Raw genomic sequence first — 20,458 nt, 5'->3', positions numbered from 1 at the left:
AGAATAGTTACTCTGGACTTTCAGGGAAACTGTACCTTCTGCCTCAATTCATTGATGTTTAGAAACCAAACACATGCGTATCTAACTGGGAATGCTCCGCTTCTCTGTCATCAAGGTATTGAAAACCCTTGAGTATTGTTGTTGCCAGATACAGTCTACAACTACTGTAATGCATTGGTGTGGTGGGTTAGCTTTGGCCCACAGTGAAATGCCTACCCAGCCACTCAGACACTGCCTCAGAGGGATGGCAGAGAAAATTGGATGAGAAAGCTCATGGGTCAAGACTGACTGCTTACCAATCAGTGTTGTGGGCAAAATAGACTCAACTTGGGGATAATTAGCTTTAATTTATTGCCAATTAAAATACATTCAGTTAGTGAGAAACTAAGACAAATATTAAAACAATTTTTCTCCACACTTTCCCAGACTTAACTTCACTGCTTCGCTCCTGACTCCTCTACTCACCTGCAGTGGTGCAGGGGACATGTGGAGCTGTGGTCAGTTAACAATAGTTCCCCTCTCCTCCTCCTTTCTCTTCACATTTTTCCCCTGCTTCTGCATGGGATCTCCACAGATCACAATTCTCATCAGGAAATATCCATTTGTCCTTTGAGGGCTACAGTGGGGGTATCTTCTGTGCTGTGGAGCACCTCCTCCTCATTCTCCTTTCTTTGACCTTGGTGTTTCCTTTGTTATGTTCACTCTGGGCTTTTTATTCTCCTACTCTGCAGCTCTCCCACTACCAAAACCTTTCTGTCTACACCCATTTCAGATGATAATGCTGATCATAGTAAAAAAGAAGGTATCAGAATATCCTCAGGAGCCTGTGCTCAGTTTGAAACAGTCTTTCTTCCTTAAGGCCAGGTGACTACTACACAGAAGCTGTCTCAAGAGCCAATGAGAAAAAATGGGAACAAACTCAACTATATTTTAATGCGTAATTCTCTCATAATTTAAACACTGATAAAATCCATAGATTCTTGGTTAAAAATTCCTACAAAAGCAAATGCCATGCTGATAAAAAATTCCATTTCTATAATCAATTTTCACTTATTAGGGATAGAAAAGAAAAATGTCGTGTTTCTGCTGGGAGCCATTGCTGAATTGTTCTCAACTTTTAGAGATATTTCTGTTTTCCCTTGAAAAGCGTTGGTTTAAGCAAACAATCTTAGTAGCTTACCTAGTAGTGTGATGCTCCCTACAGAAAGCATAGTCAGAGAACATAAGAGACTGAGGATCTCTTGGTCCCTAATCAAATATACTACTTCTCTACACTAATCTAATCTCTAGAAGATATCCAGAATGTGATTTTTTAAACATTCTCCCTGAAAAACACCAATACTATTTTGTAAAATGAAGTTATGCTTGCTGTTACTTCGCAATATGTCCTTTCATTCTGCATTGCTGCATTCAGATGGCGTGTCTTCACTGCTCTACAAGTCCTCTAGAAAATGCACAAGATCTATATACTGGTATTATCTCAAGTGACTTTACCTTTTAGGTTATAGGCCCATTTTTTCATATGATGCTCTGCCATCCTGAAATGTCTTGGCTTTTCATCAGTAAAACTGTTTGTTTTTTTCTGTATATTTGTAGAATGAGTATTACTGTAATGAGTAAAACTGGCTCTTTGATTTCCAGACCAGAGGAGACAAAGTTCAGTAGGACATGTCCTTTACAGAGAAAAGTAAAATTACTGTGTAGGTTATCAAATCTGATCTTGTATTCAACAGTACATGAATGCTTGATTAGTTTCTCACAGCAAGTTCAATAAAACAATAAGTTAGCTTCCAGGACAAAGAGGAAGATGGTATTCTTCCAAAAGCAAAAGTATTTGTAGCTCTCAAGAAAGCTGCTTGCAGCATTGACTCTATCACACTTTCCTTGAAATTATTTTTGAAGACAATCTCTTAACCATGGAAACACTCACGTCACATGGCACAGTTTTAGGATCTTATAAATAGTGCCTCTTTCATCCCCCATCATTTCTCAGGTTAGTTTTATTTGTGTGAGTTCTATTTCCTGCACTGGAATGTCTTCTGCTTCTATTGAGTTACTGCAGAACAATTTTCATATGCTTTACCTTTAAAAGTTCAGCTTTGGTGTCCTGGTTAGAACGGCTGGGACCAATTCATCCCTGGATGGGTGTAACCCAAAACTGTGTATTCTATAGCCTCCATGCCATTTCCCAAAAACTGCTGTCAGTAGAGGCCTGCAAGGTGGGAAGATGTTCCTGTACCCTTTTATGGAATTCCCTGCTCTGATATCCTTATATGGAATTCCCCGCTCTGATAAGAGGGACTGAGCATCCGCATGCCCTTTTATGGAATTCCCTACTCTGAGGGAGGGACTGAGCACTCCCGCCTGAACTGGAGAGTATATAACTGGGAGTTTCAGAGCCTTGGAGCTCTCTCTCGTGGGACCCAGAGGAAGACAGCAGACCACCGCTGCTCCCAACCAGGCTGAGACCACCACCCTCAACTGGACTGCAATCACCACTTCTGACCAGACTGCAGCAGCTCTCCCACCAGCAGGTTTTATCCCCTCTCCCTTTGCTTTGGACTCGGGGGGTGGGCCAAGGTACACCACTTTTGTTCATACCCCAGGGTGCTGGGTTTGTACATTTGGGTTTTGTGGGTTAAAACCAATTGTCTGTCTGTATACTTGTACTTATTGCATTATTTTAATAAATTGTTATTCTGACTTATAAATCTCTCTTTTGAATTGAGTTCATTTTGCCTTGCTGGTTAACTTTTAAACCAGCACATTTGGGAATTCAGAAAAATGAATTAAACCTGCTCAGTTATTAGAAGATTCTTTTGCACAAAGTTTGCTTCCTCATATAATCATGTCATTAGTGGAGGCATCCTTAAGAGGGCTGGCCTGCCACTTTAAACCAAGATCCCCATTACCTACAGTTATGGCTGGTGTTTTGAGTGGGAGCAGAAATTTGGGCAATGGAATTGACAGCTTGAAATGTTTCAGCCTTCCAAACTAAATCATTATTTAAACACAGAAACAAAATGGGTAGAGCCCTTTGTGGGATTTTTCATAATATATTTCTAATAAAATTCTTAGGGATCCAACCTGCACTGAGAAATAGCATAAACCTCTCAAGTCAGAGATTTTATTTTTAAAACAAAAAGAAGATTCTATGTGTTATCTTGGCATCCCAAGTATAATGAAATGAGATGTATTTCTCCATCCCCAGTTTTCATACAATGTAAAAGGGGTCAGTTTAACAGAGCATAACTTGCAGTCAACAGCTTCCCACAGCAGTCAAAGAAAAATACATATTCTATTTATTAACCAGACTTATTAATAGATAGGGATGGTTTTATATGCATTTGGAAGTCTCTTACCCTGTGAGTGGGCTCATTCACTGTGCTTTTTCCTGGAACATGGTACTATGCAGGGTACCTATGCATATCACAGCCTCTGCCATCATTTTTAATAAGTAGCTTATCTCTGTGATGCAACTAAAAGCAATCCCGAGTGTCTCCAGGGTTTGTTGTAAATTAATTTTATTGTTGTATTTGAAAATGTACATTTTTTGAGAACTGGAGCAAGAAAAATGGAAAAGAGATTCTAGAAGATGATAGTCTGATTTTTAGAAGGTTTTAACCCTTCGTAGTTTCCAGCTTCACAAGCTTATTTATGTTCCTCAAGTTGTTCCCAGCTGTGGATGGTTGTTCCCATATGCCACTAAAGCCCTGAATATAGCAGCCAGTGTTGTTTGTCAGGTAACTGTCCAAAGATTATTATTTATACCTGCAGTCAGATACTGTAGGATCAGAGGTGCAATAATTTGTGGGTTACTAACAAGATTGTAGAATGCCTTTTCTGAGTCTTACACTTTTGCTGCTGACCCTTTCTTCTCCAAGTATTTACAGCTATAAGGGAATTACTTCAAGGCCCAGTACTGCCCATGAAGTGCTGTGGAAAAAGCTAGAGTTTATCAGCTCCTGATCTGGACAATAAAGAAATGTCATTGTTTTGAGCAGAAAACCTGCAAGTTTATCTATATTGATATCTGGCATTACACTGTTGTGCTCAGGCACCACCACCCAAATCACTGAGGAGTGGGTGCAGCTATGTTTGGGCTCACACCTTGGGCAGTCAGTGGACTTGCTTGATGTCTGCATCCAGGGACTGAGCTTTGCCTTGGTCATTGTGCTGGTCTCTGCTCTCTTCACAGCTCATCAGGACTGCTAATCAAGCACTCATTGCAGTTTTCCCCCATTCAGTTTTATTCCTGCTTGATTTTCTTGCCATGGGATGCTGCAGACTGCTTTTAAAGATTCATATAACAATTTTTTCCAAATCAAAATATTTCCTCCAAATAATGTCATCTTTTCTGTCTGGCAGTGCTACTAATCTTTATTTAGTTATTTACTTTACAATTTCTAGAGGGATTGGATGTGCTCAAGGCACCCCTTTAAGCAACACTTTATATCAAGGTTCCATTTATAAATACTTTATGAAGGGCTAATGAATGATTAATAGATGTTTTAATGTATGACCAATCAATTGTAGATCTTGCAATGTCCAACAGACAAGTAGGTTTCTTATAAGCATAGATTATAACCATATCTGACATATTCTATTGATGAGCTTCTAAACATCTATAACATACACACTACTCATATCTGTAACATGCTTAAAACATCTACTAATCACAATTAATTTTTTATAACCTATTTTGAAGCAGAGCCTGTCTGTGAAGTACATCCCTTATTGGTGTCTGTGACTCTCTGGTTCTGTAGGATTGATAATTTACTCATCATCTAAGGGCTTAAAACTACTACTCATTTCAGCTCGAACCTTAAGCTTTTCTGAGTGAGCTCCAGCATTTTCATCTCTAGGAAAAAATGTCCCTAGTTTTCTCTCTCAAATTTCTGGCTGCTGTATCCTGCTGATGTGCATTTTGCAAGTTCTACTATAGTGCCGTGACTCTTAGGAGGCAAATGCACTCTAAAATACATTTTCAGCATCTTGAACTCAGTTAGTTTGATTATTCTCAAGACAGCTGTCCTAGTGATGATGGTTCCTAACATTTTTATTCTTTTTTACTGTTACCCCTCTATGCTTGGTTCAAACTTTGTCCATTCTCACAAGAGGATAAGAAAATAGAAACCTCACAATAATCCAGTAGAAAAGCCATATCCCAGAGGATATTTTGTTTCTGACAGAAGAACGCATATTTTGTATGTTTGATAGACACAAATCTTGATAGGAGTGTTCCCTCCTATGGGATTCCAATAGTCTCCTAAGGTGAAAGCCATGACTGTGCTCTGTGTTTTCTATGGAGCACACAGGTAGAATTGACTAAAGCAGGAAGTACAACTTATTTCCTGAAAATTTATGGGTCCTAAAATTCATCATTCACAGTTGAAAAGCAGTAAGTTGCTTAGTATCGTATTTTGCAAATGAATTTTGAATTTTTCGTTGATTTCTACTGAACTCAATTATAAGGTTTAGTCTTCTATTGTGATGTATCTAGCTGTTGAGACCAATTCTTTAATGATAAAAATTAAAAGGATTTGCAGGTTTTTCTTGTTTCTGGGGTTATTAGTAAAATAGTCTCTGTTCTGAATATGCCCAAGTAAATATTCCACTCCCACTCAAATCCAATGCTAATTTTTCACTGATTGCTGTTTACATCGATATTAGGCTGCTACACTTGCGGTATTAGCACATTGAACCTAAAGAAACACATCAAGAATAACTTAATTAAAAAAAAAAAAGAAAAAGAGAATCTGGGTTCAAAAGGAGAATTTTATTATTCAACATTAACATGGAATTTTCTCTGCTTTTATAAAAACTATTTATTGTCAAAGCCCCAGAAATAAGATCCTCTCAGAACTACGCAAGCTCTCGGAGACTATAGGTTTTTATGCACATTTAAGTGGGAAAAAAACATTAAAACAACATAAAAGTGATTGTGCAATCCCTTTTATGTTATCCAATTAGCACCCTTGTTTCTTTGTTTATTGTGGGTTTTATCATGATCTTTTTCTTTTTTTTTCAGCTGGTTAATAATCCACTAGCAAGTCAAGCAGCAGCCGCTGCAGCAGCAGCAGCTATGGGCTCAATAGCAAGCTCCCAGGCCTTTGGCAATGCCCTCTCCAGTCTTCAGGGGGTCACAGGTCAACTCGTCACTAATGCACAAGGACAGGTGAGTGGAAGATGGAGCAAACAGTGAATTCTGATGGCAGGCTGATCTTGGGACAAAAATGAGTTCCGTCGTATGACAGCAATTTAAAAGTGCACATATTGAAGATAAATAAATATTGATTTGCCAGATAAGGTAAGAAATGGAAAGTCTGAGAACTGGAAGGAAGTTAGGAACTCTTAGAAGGTGTTTTCAAGCTAGAAAAGGCTTAGGGTTTGTTTCATTTCAATTCAACCCTTTGAAAAGATCACAATAGTGCAATACTGCGGTATTTTAAAAGTCCAGCAATCCTCTGATTCTTAACAAACATACCAGCTGTCTTCTTCCACTTATATATGCCTAATAACAGACAACTGTATCAAAGTGGTACTGTGCTACACTTTTTTGCATTTCTGTATCATTTCTGTATTACTTCATTTCTAAAAAGGTATTAAATGTTTTAAGTAAAGGAACACAAATTGTAATGAAGTATTGGGATGGATTTAACTGGCTTTCTCATTTGCTTATTATCTTATGTTAAGCAACTTGTAATGAATCTGCTAGCCTGTAAATTCAAATTTGGGAGAGTTTTTTGGTTTGAAGAAAATTTTCCAAACAGGAAACTTGAAAGATGTTGAAGTGTTAGTGTGTCTAAGAGAGAGACTGTACATTATCTGCATTTTGGAACTGTTTATTTGTTCAAAGTATTTCGATTTCAGTCTTAGTATGATGCAGAAAGATATGCGTCTGAATCCATATATATATAAATAATTGCTTTGATGCAGCATGCTTAAGTGGCTTTCAGATTGTGACCACTGTCATTCTTTATTGCATTTACTAGGACTAAAATTAACACAATTACTTGTTTCACTGCAACAAATCTGTCAATATAACTTATGACTGTACCTGGTAACTGAGTAATTTGAATGTCATTATTCTAAATGCTACAAATTGGGCATACAATGATATCCACAGTGTTTATGTGGATGTTAGGCCCTGGAAAATATTTATTGAAATGATGCAACTTAGATGATATGTGAATCTAAAGTTTAGTTTCTACTCTTACTGTTTACTAGTGGAGAGAAAAGAATTAAGAGCAGCTTTTTTCCTGATAATTTTCTGTCACCGTGTCAGTTAATTGGAACAAGAGGGATGTTTTTTATTTTAGCCCATTAAAAAATAAAAGTCAACAATTTATAGGAAACCCCCCCTTTTTTTTTTATCATAGCACATAAACAAAGATGCTTCCTGAGCTTCACTATCACCATCCAAGTCCAAGGAAAAAAAAATGCTGACCTTTTTATATTTACTGGGTGGGTGCAGAATTGTTCCATCACTACCCCGAGGGTTGAACGATGGAGCTTGTCAAAGTGAGGCCTTATCTAATGAATCATCTTATCGCAGGTGCACACCACACATATTAAAGGAGGATTGTATGAACAATGTGCCCTCTACAATAACCTTTCAATGTCTACTTTAACCCTTGTTTCAATCCCTTTTCATCAAAGGATCATTTTATGCAGCCAGCTTTAAATGGAGGCTCTCAAAAGCCTATTAAGATTTCTGGAGGGATGGGGTATTGGTTTGGAATAAAAGTTGGTTATAATACCCATAACTCACAGTCAGATCAGCTCCAACATAGAAGCCTGCTTGTTTCTGTCTGTGCTCTAGAAATGGTTCCCAGTCACCACTCACATGAGGCACTTGACACCAAAGATGTTCATTGTAAGAGTTGAAGATAAAAACACAGACTAGTTTTTTTATAGTTTTTCCTTTACATGTTCTCCACAGAAAACATAGGCAATGTGTGGCCATTCATTGTATGTTTAAAAAAAATACTACTGTGAAGATATCACTTAATGAAACTATCGATTCCCTCAGGCTAAGTCTTGTTTATTCCAAACATAACGTAAAGTCCAATAATTCCACAGGTTGCAGAGAAAGGGAAAGAGAAAAGAAGAATCTTCTATATTCTTGGATAAAATTACAGCATCTAATTGTTTGTTTAGTTCTTTTAAGTAAAGGTTGTCTTTTTGTTACTTTTTTTTACAATATTCCTTGTTTTATAATCAGTACTTCAGACCTTGCCACAATATAGATAGACATTGATAATAAGTGTGTAATATAACATCCATTTTTATAATATTCAGCATAAACTCATATTACTTAGAGCCCAATTCTCAGGCTATCTGTCTTAAAACAGGTCTATAAAGTATAATTAAACTATGTTCCATAAATTAAATTACATTCCTTCAAATTAATAAAATTATAGGACTTAACCAAGAACTGAAAGGGGTTTCTTCAAAATTGGAAGCTTAACTGAATAGTAATTTGGAACACTCCATTACTGAATAATCTGCTTGGAGTCATTAAAGAGCCAGATTTGCATCATATGTTAAGAATCTGTCTTTTAAAAATTGACCCTTTCAAAAAATCACAAGTGTGACACCCAGAATTCACTCCTGCAAATATGAAGCTGGATGATTTACTAGAATGTTTCTATGTACAATCTTTGTAATTACATGCTGCTTCTGTTACAGAAATTCAGGGCTTGTAAAAGTCCATCTGTCTGGCTAAATATATGGTGATCAGTAATCCCTGGAGACATTAAGCTATAGGTCAAAAGCAAGATCCTATGCCAAATTTAGGGAAATGATCTTTTAAATGATATATGGCATGGCCTTGATTCCCAACAGTCAAAAAGTTCTTAAAATTACAGTAACAAAATTATATATATTAACAATAATTTATATAACATATTTGTTATTAATTTAATTATTGAATTCACAGTTATAGTATGTTAATTTATTTTTCTTCTTTTGCTTTGGATGGCAATAGGAACTGTAATATCAGAGCTTCCCAAGTAACCAAGAGATCTAATCCATTGAAATAATATGATTAGATCACCTGATTAATTTGATATAGTGCAGGTAGAGGACTCTAAATCAAATTTTCATTTCAGAGGCATATTATGAAGAGCTATTGGCCCATGTAACACTGCTTACATTCTATTTGCCCTCAGCACTTTCCAGAAAGCATTTGCAGGACTGGGCTTTCATATGTAAAATTTAAAGGCCAGGTTAGTATGTTTGCCAGGCTGCACCCTGTCAGTAGATACACTGATTTCCAAGAGAAACTGTCACCTGCTCAGCGTCAGCCTGCCCTTATAGCAGGATTCAAGTGCCATTGCTGCACTTGAATTCTTCAGAGATTTAATAACCTAATATTTCTTTTTTTCATAATGGTTTTACAAATGAAAGAAAAGAGCAGGAGTTTTGCATGGGTTTTACATATCTATTAAGTACATGAAATGTGTACTTTGGCTGGTTTTGTAATATTTTTAAGGAAAAGAGCCACAGAAATATGAGAGCAAGGTTGATGCATCTGGTTTCTTAATTGTCATCAGTTGCATTCATATAAGTCTCTTGCCTTCAACAGGATCAAATACATTTTAACTGTGGGTGCAATACAGTTTATTTCCTGGTAGATTAACAGGAAAATCTAAGAATTAGTTGAATTAATTGGGATTGCATCACTATAATCTAAGAATGCCCCTGAAGGAACTTGGGCTTCATTGTGCCCATGCCTTGCTCTCTAGATGTGAAAACCTTCTGTATAAGAAAAACCTTGAGCACAGCTCCACCCTGACAATTAACAAAAAATAACTAATTTTTGAGGGTTGTAGTCCACAAGTAGCTCAGCAAACTAAATAGGGAAAGAGGCATTGTTGATCCAATTAGATAATAGGAGTACTTTGGTTCTCATTATTCTGATTAGAGGGTATACGTTTGCTCTTTGAGCTTCTTGATGGTAAACGGTGCTAATGAGGCCTGATGGATTCCCTGCTCCTAACAAGCCTCTCAGCAGTGCGAGTGATTACAATGGAGATAGATTTGATGGGATGCGCTCCCTTTTGTAGTGTCTCAGCTGCTGACACTCTGCGACATAATCAGGTCACAGAGCCGGTCACAGCCATCAGCAAAAGCCATAGCTCTATTCCTCATTATTAAAGTGCATTATTCAGTTCCAGGCCTTCACAATACTGCCAAGGGCCTTTTTTTCTTCCCCTCTTTTTGTTAAGCATCAGTTCTCAAATACAAGAGTTAATAAAATCATCAGCTACAGAACTAGTAAATTAAAGAAATGGAAATAAAGTGCTCCCTTTCAAATTCATTGAAGGATCACAATTAAATAAGCAGGGAATTTCTCATCACCATACACTGTATGGTACAATGTAATATGCCATGTGCAATAACAACAGGGATAGGATTTAAAAGATAGCATTGTCCTCATTGTGGACTGGCTTGGAAAGTGCTAAAGTATCTTTTATGGTGAAGGAAATGTCTGTCTTCCCAACTATTACATGTATACATATAGGTACTATTATTTTCACTGTTTTCTGTAACTACTTTTTTCTGAAGTGATAACAACTATTTGCAAACTAACTTTATAATTCTAAGCAGAACAGTTATCTTGTCTCTAGCTTAAGTGGCCAAGGCCACAATCTGGAAAATATACAACAGGCTACGGTGGTAGGAATGCTTCGTTCCCATACAGAAAGCCATCACCTTCTTTTGGAGGGTGAGCTCATTATAAAATGGTGTGGAAAAAGGTGATTGTAGCATTTTCTTTCTATTCTGGTGATGTTCAATTGGGGCTATCTCCACTCTAAAAGAAAATACACTTTTAAAATCTAAGGCAGATTTTAATAGAGTTTAGTTAAACAGGTGAGAAAAAACTGAGTGGACAGCCCAATTTTATTATTTATTTAGATAGCTAATAGGTTAGTTATTAAATATTTGATTCAGTTTTGTTTCAGCTAAATAGAGGTCAGATATTCTAATACTGAAATGGATACCTTTGCAAGGATTTATACCATTTCTGTTGAATCCCTGTAGTATGTATTCAGTGACAATAGTATAATTTCATGCGTAGATAAAACTAACACACCGATTTTTTAATTTTTTTTTTCTGTTACTCTTTTTCAACACCACAATTTTTCCTCCTTTTTCTTGCTGGGAGAGCATGGTAAGTGGTATGTATACACAAAATTGTTTACAAAACTTTCAATTCTCTAGAACCACAGATGCAAGAACTTCCCAATAGCTATAGGTAAAAGTACAAAGTTAGTATTGTGAAATTAGCAGTCATATGCAAGAAGATATGTAGAAACTCATACGTGACCTAGTTTTCTTTTTAACACTAACCAATAAAATTGGCAACTACCACTGGGAATGCAAGGTGCAACTCCTCATCAGACTTAAAAGGAAGATGTTGATTGTTTGTTGGGGTATTTTTGTTGTTTGGGGTTTTTTAGCTCTCCCAAAAATTCTAGGGGCCCCAAAGCCCTGTAATATGTAACACTACTTAGAGTCCTTCTGAATATGTGCAATTCATACTGTTCTTCAGATGTTCAACGTCCATTAGCCTTTCCTCTTAATTGTTTTCTCTTTCTCATAATCATTTCTGCATCTGTTTCAATTATATATTTCTAATATATGATAAACACTAATATTTTATCCCTCACAAAATCTAACAGTGTTCACAAAATTCTTAACAATAGTTATTTAAATAGTAACTGCTAACAATGTCTTCCCAGGGCTAAGACAGACATCTGAGAAATCTGAGTTGGTGGTATCAGAATGGTATATATTAAGGATATTTCATGAGAAGCTTGAGAAATTAAAAGAGGCACATTTTAAGTGAGAGGTTAGAGGAAGAGACTGTAACAGTCAAACAATAATAGCATTTAAGAACAGTCCCTGGAAAACCATTTGCCTGGAGACTCTGTTTTGACAGACATTCATATTAATGTATTGAATTTCTGGTGGGTGGAATCTGACTCTCTATTTTCCCCCTCAAAGTTTCCCTGTGCTGAATACATGCAGTTGTGCTATTTGCAGGAAGAAAAGGGTACATACTCTCAAAAAAAGGTCAATTATAAGGGAAGATTTTTTTCCATTGGTTTTGCTCCCCATAGCTATCCATGGAGAAGGCTGTTTGTTTAATTACCTCCCATGTGAATTTAAATCAAAAGACAAATAATTCTTTTAACATATTTTTGCTGACTGTGTCTTTATTTTTTATTATTTATCTAACACATTTATCTATCTTTATTGCACTATTTATCCAACCTCAATTGTAGCCATACTGGCATAAATGTAAAAATCTATGGACCAAATTCTCAAGTCATGCAAATTGGTAGTTTCATGAAGCAGAAATGGACTGGGGCAGAGTGACTATGCCAAAACAAGAACAAACCAGTCTGTTTTGTCTATTTTAGGCAGTGATCACTGATAAATTGAAAGGATAATTGTGTAATGAAACTTCTATCAGTCTTGAAAATGATCCAAATCTATCCAGAAAGGCCACTGAAATTTCTTTCACCCAACTTGCAACAAACCTTACTTTTAGTACTCAACTTCACACTTTGGACTGTAGCCTCTTGCCTGGATCTCTGCCCAAGATACTGTGTTTTGGACGTAGGTTTTTTTCAGAGGTGCCAAAGTCTTATTTTCAAAAGCAACTTTCATACCTGTAAAAGCCTGAGTTTCCTTCAATCGATGTTATGCATCTTAGTCCTTGAAGGCATGTCTGTGCACTGTAACAGAGCATTGCAAGCCAATTGCCAGAGACAGTTCATTTATATGTCTCAGTGCCATACTAGCACAGAATCCAGAAGCCAAAAGCCTTGGTAGTGTGTTGTTATGGCTGGACGTATTAATTCTGCTTCTCAACAAGGTGACATAGGATCTAGCTCACTAGTTATTACCTCTGGGGTCCTGCTAACACACTCTATTATGTGGAGTAAATATACTTTGAAGACAGCCTTAAAAGCCTGAAGCATTTAGGTAGTTTTGAAAATGTTGCTATTCTAAATTAATTATTTCAAGTCAGAAATACAGGACATATCTGTCCTTTTGTCATTGCCTTCTTAATTGCTTTTGCATGGAGGTGAAAACCAAACAAACTGCTAGTTCAAGCTAAATACCATTTTCATGAAAGCTAACTAGTAAGTAAAAGAAGATCCTACTCCTCCTATAATCCATTTACCTTAGCATCACCAGGTGGTTATAAGCACGGAAAACTTTCATTTATCACCTGTGACATACATCACAGTCAATGAAATCTTTCTGCTCTACAGAGGTTCTTACACTGCTCTCCTTATTATCATATCTTATCGCCTTCCAGTAATGCATTAAGAAACATAACTAGTGATAGCCACAAATTGGTCTTCCTCCCAGAACAAACTTGTAGAATAGTGCATCGCATGTTTGTTAAGGACATTTGATTTTATCTCTCTTTGTTAGGAATTTTTTTGTCTGTTTGACTTTTCTTTTAAAGTTTTCTTTTCATTTGGATTTTAAAATCTTGACGAAGGGGCTTCTTAAGGATGCATATTGCTTATATTTGCATCAGAGAAAGGCAGACAACAGAAGTGTACTTAGCTTTTGCAGCAGAACGTGGTGAAGCCAGAGGTGATAAACCCAGGAGTGTTCCTCCGCTACTGTTAGAATCCATTCCAAGTCCTTAACTTTCCCTTTAAAGCAAACTTTGCTGGGCACAGAGAGAGTTTGACTTATTATCCTGGAAGACTGAATTTGGTAATTATAGATTTCATCCAGGAGCATTAGCTAGCCATTTAGATTACTGGGGAAAAAGCCAACAGAGGAACTTGAGGGCATTGAAAATACAGTAAGATGACATAAGCAAAGCAGTGGACAGAGTTGATGCATGTAGGTGGTGCCAAGAAAAGTGCTTTCTATGTTACTGATGTTTCCCAAACAGTGGAATTGTCATGCTCAGGAGTATTGCATCACTGCATGTCTTCAGGAGTGGACAAAGTTGAGACCAATTTCAGGCTACATAATTGTCCCAACAGAGATGATGGAAATCCTGATGTATGAGACTTGCATCAGAGTGGAATCCAAGACTATTCTTAATTTTGGATTTCTCCATTCTATGAGGGAATGCTCTGCAGATTGGATTATAGAAAGGCTGTAGGAAAGCAGTGGCAATAGTGGACCAAATCTGAGAATTTGTTTGAGTTATGTTTCCAAACGTGCCTCACCATTTCTGAAAAAACTCAGATCATAGTTCTTTGTGTAACACGGTGCTTAGTCTTATTCAGATTTTATCTAACTTATCCCAAACAAGAAGCATTTTTGGACAAAGGGGGAAAAAAGCCAGATCATTCTGTCAAAGTGTAATTTAATGTAAAATGCTAAATATTTAAGGCCCTTGACTCACCGATAGAGCATTCCTGCTGTTTTGGTGAGGTTTGGAATTTCTTAGAAGTTGTGTCTTCATGCATAAATGAAGGCCATTGGCCTGCAGTCTTGGCATCTGTATGTGTATGTCTTAAAGATACACGTGAGGAGAGAAAATTTGGTGTAGCCATGCTCGCAGTGCAGTATTTGTTTTAAAATCTGAAAGGATGAGGAATCCAGATATTTTTCCAATATCTTGTGAAGAATTTGAAAATTAAGAAATATGTATTCCCCGTGCAGTGTTCACATAATGAGGAGAAAATTGCAGAAATATTTGACTGACTCATTTGATAGTAAGACAACAACTGAGATGTATTTGGGCATCACATTTGTAGTGATAAGCAGCCAGATGCAGACCCATAGGCTTCTGCATGCAGAATCACAAGCTTCCAAATAGCACACTTGGCATTGTCCTGTAAGAGGAAGGATTCTCTGTCTTCTGGTTTGAATCTTGAGTATTGCAAAGAATTATGCTGTGTCTTTTCCTGTATGTTGATCTGTGAACAATGACAGAGAAAGTTCAAGCAGAAAAAAATCACAGTCCTAACCATGAATGGACACTCAATCTATCTTTCTAAAAGTATATCTCAGTTTGTCATTTTTCTTCAGATGCTGTCAGTGGTAGGCTTCCACATGTATGTATGCAAATGGCACAGATATCAAAAAGAAAAAAAGGTCTTTGAAATATCTACGCCAATGTATTAAATATATGTGATTTTTAAAGTACCTTTTTCACTTAAACTTCCTTCTTTGCACATAAATTAAATATTATCTCTAGGATAAGTATCTCTCATAGAAGATTAATGTATTATTGTCACACAATAATAGAAGGAGAATGACAGAATCTCTTTCCTTAAGCACAAAAAAGAATTTATTAATATAAAGAAAAACTCATAGCCCTTGAGCAATTCTGTTTCAGCTTCATAGAGAACATTTCCTAGACTCTCCTCATGTCTAGCTTCTTGCTAGAGATTCGAGGAAGAAATACATATATCCTGCCAGTTTAAAAATCAATCCACTTTTCAGAGGATAATTTAATATCAAGACATGATGTACCCAATATCCAAATATACATTCATTTTCATGTTTGACGCATCAAATACTCTGACATAGCCAAGTTTCAAAATAAATGGTTTGTTTTAGAGGTTGGATATGTCATATTAGCATTCACCCAGCAGATAGAAAAATAGATCAGAGAGTGATCAGGACATCAGGGAGACAGTTTAGAGAGAGATGAGAGAGGCCAGGTACACCTTGTAATGTTAAAAAAAGCTAGCTAGCAAGAAAGAAATCATATAAATAGGTCACTGCAGCCCAACTGAAAAAAGTTTAATTTTAACTTGTTAGTCATCATCTCCAGAGGACTAATCCACTCCCTTCTTTGAGGCCTGTGCATTAAGCTATGTCTTACTCGATAGCACAAATAGACAGCCTCAAAGAAAAAAAATTATATCGGACTTATGCAGTGTACTAGCTTTAAGGGGGAATCAACACCACTTGCCATCATAAAATTTCCCTCTTCTTTCCTTCTCAGTTCTTCTTATTAGTCTTAATTTTTTCTCGTCTGTTCTGCTTTTGCTCTTTTGGTTCCTTCCATAAGAGGAACCTACATGAAAACAAGAGTACTGATGAACAGATACCTCATGCCAATGTTGTTGACACATCTTCAGACACCCCAAGGTATCCAATTCCCTTGTTTCTATTCTACTTCCCCTATCTCCACCATTTTCTTTTCCTGCCAGGAGTTCTTTGCCACACACTGTATCTGGGATTCAGTTAGTTAAACATAGGTATTTAGTCCCATTTTAGACATGGTACAATACTCCTTTAGGTCTCCCGTGGCCAATCCAGAAAAATGTTCTTTCCTCTATGTCTTATTGCCATATCCTGACAAAATCCTAAAACATTTCAAATAGAGCGGATATCTATCTGAATAGATACCTAACTGAATTGCTTCCCACTTATGTGAAGACATGCATGTGTGTATATATACACATACACAGGTGCACACATGCTTACCTGGAAATTTGTGTTCATATCCTCATAAAAGATAAAATTACTCACAGGAAACTGAAATTATAAATACTTTCATTAACTTCTTGAGTCATACTTCTGTCTTTGGGATCTGTCTCAACTGTAAAGTTAGAAGTGTGTAATCATGACTGTACACAGGCCATAATTGTCTTCATTCTATTAATTTAATCCCCATATTAACCTATGGGACGTAAAATCAGGCCTAAGGGTTTTTCTAAGGGTTTGATTTCTCACCAAGATATAAGTATTATTCAATGACTGCAAAGTGAGAGTTAAAAGATACGGTGTATTAACATTCTATCCTATATGTACTACTAGGACGTATTATGTAGACTCGTACTATTGACAGTTCTGCACAAGAGGACAGAGTGAAGTAATTAGAAGGTCAAGAAAACTAAGGTTTTTTAGCAAAACTGTGTGGAAAAGATTTCCCAGCATCTGCCCACAGGATGGCATGGTCTGCCTGTTTCTTGAGATATCTCTCATGTTGATGAACATCACCTCCACAGAGCCCTCCAAAGTGCTGAGAGATGGCTTCCATTTTCAGGTATTTCAAACCCCATCTTCTGGGATCTGCACTATAGATCTGTTAAATTTAATTGTACAGATACTGATGTATGGGTTTTGTATTTACAGTCTCTTACAATTCTTAGCAACTACAGTGCATCACTCATATGTTTAAATCTATATGTTATTCTACTGGATAGTCTATACCCAGGAGTATGTCTCTCCTAACTCTGATACACCAAAATGTCCCAGCCATCACACCTACTCTTCAGGTAGAGACACATGTAGGAAACAGTCACCTATCTTTGATGTCAAATACAGAGATGAATTTGAAAACAGTTGTTCTTTATTGTAATTGTTGAAAGGCACTCCTTTAGCTAAAGCAGAAAATTTAAGAACCAATGCACACAGAGATTAGATAAATCATAAGGTCACCACCTTTGAATGAGAAGAGCATGTAATTGGCATTAGCAAAAAATGTCACATCCTTCTCTTTCGCATCTGAGAATTTTTGCCACAACAGCCAAGACAAAAACCTGCCTGGATATTGAGATTAAATATTTGATGACTGCTTAGAAAGATTACAATTTTTAATTTTAATTTTTGTTCACAAAGGTCCAAAGAGAACAAAACTACCTGATGCTTGGTTCCCCACGTACAGAAAGGCATAGGAAGCCCTGATAAGATTCTCATCTATGAAGTCCAAGAGCTGACTGAAAATGTTCTGAAAGTGCAAACACAAACTGTGTTTTTATAAGAGTCTAACAAGGTGTTGGAAAGGAGTACAGGACAAAATCTAGACATGCTTTTTGGAAGGGTAATTATATAAAATCTTAATATGAGACTACTGACCTAGAAATACTGTTAGTAATTTGCCTGTTCAGATAGGTTCATGCTTCTTTATGTATAACGATGAATATTTAGAGCTTTGCTTACATGGGAGTCCCTTATCAACAATGTATTACCTCCTGTAAGTTGAGAGAACAAAATGCCACAAGTATGCTACAACAAAAGACTTCTTTTCGGAATACAAATAAAAATATATATGTTAAATATTACTGAGTCAAGCTCAAACTCTCATAACCTGATCCATCATTGGAAAGGGCCCCTACCAAGAAACATTTACTGAGGCAAGTTGTACCCTTGGCTCCCTCTTGCCTTTTATTTCTCCTTAAAATCATATGCAGTGAAAAGAAGGAACAAACATGAATGATGCATGCCTGATTCACTAAATCACTATGGTCTCTGGCAACAGCACAAATGTAGAAATGTTTAAATCGGCCTCATACTACCCAACAAATGATGCAAAAGGAGACCTCAAAGAACACAGAGTGAGGGGAGATAAATGAGCATCATGTCAAGAAAGCAATTTCTCACTGAGTTTGCACAGAATGGAAATTTTACTTCCAAGAGATGGTTAGGAAATCTTTCTAATAAATCTTCAGTCCACAGTCATTGCTGTGTCCTTTTTTTAAACTTACTTTTTAAGAGCTCTGTAAGTTATACCCTCCCCAGTGAAATGTGTCAAGATATTACCAGTCAAGTTGAAGTAATTTAAGTGAATCATCTCTGTGTTTATGTTTGTAATAGAGAGGGATGGTCAAACAGATTTCATTTTGTGCATGTGCTGAACATCTTTTCAACCAGTGAGGTGTTATCAGAACCTTGTCTTATTTTAATAGTAACTCACAGGGGGAGAAATAAAGAAAAGTTGAGTCTCTTTCCCGGAAAAAGTCTCTGTGATTTTATTTTATTTTTTAGATTTTGTAAAAATTATTTTATCCTTCTTTTATGTACAGCTGAGTTTCAGATGGTCTGTAAAAAGGCAGTAGTCTGTTTTCCAAGTGACCTAGAGACTGTAGGTCAATATTAGAATTCACAGAATATCACAGAATATGTTGAGGTAAAAGGGACTCACAAGGATCATCGAGTCCGAGTCCTGGCCCTGCAAAGGATTATCCCCAAGAGTCACACCATGTGTATGAGAGCATTGTCCAAAACCTTCTTGAGCTTTGTCAGGCTTGGTGCTGTGACTATTTCCCTGAGGAGCCTGTTCCAGTGCCCAGCCACACTCTGGGTGAAGAACCTTTCTCTCATATCCAACCTAAACCTCCCCTGACACAACTTCAGGCCATTCCTTTGGGTCCTGCCACTGATCACCACAGAGAAGAAATCAGTGTCTGCCCCTCTTCCTACCCTCACAAGGAACTTGTAGACCACAATGAGGTCTCCCCTCAATCTCCCCTTCTCCAGACTGCTCCTCAGTAGAGTCCTATATCTCTTTTTATTCTGGACCTGGAATTCCTTTTCCCTAATTTTAACCATGCAAAAGTTAACTTAGGCTGCATCAAATCTAAGCTAGTTGCTTAGTGTGTTCTACTATCACTGAAACAAATAGGCACTCTCAAAGAACAGAACATTTCACTGATCTAAGGCATGCATTTTAGGCTTCGATGAGTTACCTTGCAGACATTCCTCGCTCTCTACATTGACTGGAGAGAACTTGAATGGTAGTCTACAACTGAACTTCTGATGTTAAGTGTCTAACGTTAAATGACATAAATTCCATAGTTAGACTAAGAAACACCAGTTATTTTTAATGGTACTTGAGTCCTTTTGGTAATGTTATCCTTAAGGTCACCATGGCAGTCACAGTAGTTTTAACTCAGATCCTGGTAGCAGCTGATAACAGCCATGTGGAACTTAGCGCTGGCTGTCCCACCTTAATTTTAGGACAAGTATAGAGGCAGTCTTCATTTTTTGTGAATATTGTGCTCCTGTTTTGCTTGCTTGCTTGCTTCTTTGTGTTTCCCAAATACACTGAGAAGCAGCATCCCAAAGACCAGTGAAATGATATCTGTTTCAATTATTTAACGTATACTTCCAAGCAGCAGATGCCACAAATGTCATGAAATGGTCTTATCATGTAAGAATTTCTGTCCTAAAAAAAAGACTAATTTGCTGGTGTTCAAAAAATTTTAGGAACATATCTAAGTAAAACTGATCAACAGCCTTTTGAAGATGTGCCATCATAATTACTTCCAGCTTTACCAAATATTTATATTTATTCCTAGATATTATGTATGCTTAGAAGGGGAGGCACATGCTTTAATTTGATTTCAAGTATTCTGCATTTGTTTAGGAATGAAACTTGAATGTTGTTCATGGAATTCTTCTGATTTGTTACCATCAAAAAGTGTACCTTAGTCTGTATTGTGGATAGCGTAATTACTATCAAAGAAACCCCGTAAGAATCAAATGTCCTTTCTACCCAGGGCTTGACCCACTGCACTTCAAACATCTCTTGCAGGACTTGCACTGAGACTATGGGACACAAGATAGGGTTTTTACTACAGTGTCACTTTAATAACAACTCAAAGAAAGAAGTTGCCATCTCGACTTTCCACCTCTCTGGCCAGTCTTCTGCATGGGATCTGTAGCATCTTGTCAATTAACTCAACTTGATTGGTTTCTGTTTCTTCTCTAACTATGA

The 20,458-nt window shown here is 36.9% G+C and overlaps 1 protein-coding gene across 7 annotated transcripts in view; it reads left to right on the top strand.

Annotated features, from left to right (window-relative positions):
- POU6F2 (POU class 6 homeobox 2) overlaps positions 1–20,458 on the top strand; it is a 359,056-nt gene that overhangs the window by 293,665 nt on the left and 44,933 nt on the right. For all 7 annotated transcript variants that reach the window (XM_027675880.1, XM_027675879.1, XM_027675877.1 and 4 more), the window contains one exon: positions 6,032–6,178. In XM_027675880.1, the coding sequence (XP_027531681.1) occupies positions 6,032–6,178 (147 nt within the window). The remainder of the gene's footprint in view (positions 1–6,031; positions 6,179–20,458) is intronic.

This window comes from Neopelma chrysocephalum, unplaced genomic scaffold (assembly GCF_003984885.1).
Source record: "Neopelma chrysocephalum unplaced genomic scaffold, ASM398488v2 Primary Assembly neopelma1_26, whole genome shotgun sequence".
NCBI lineage: Eukaryota > Metazoa > Chordata > Aves > Passeriformes > Pipridae > Neopelma > Neopelma chrysocephalum.
The sequence above is the reverse complement of the archived record's forward strand: the minus strand, read 5'-3'. Positions and strand labels throughout refer to the sequence as shown.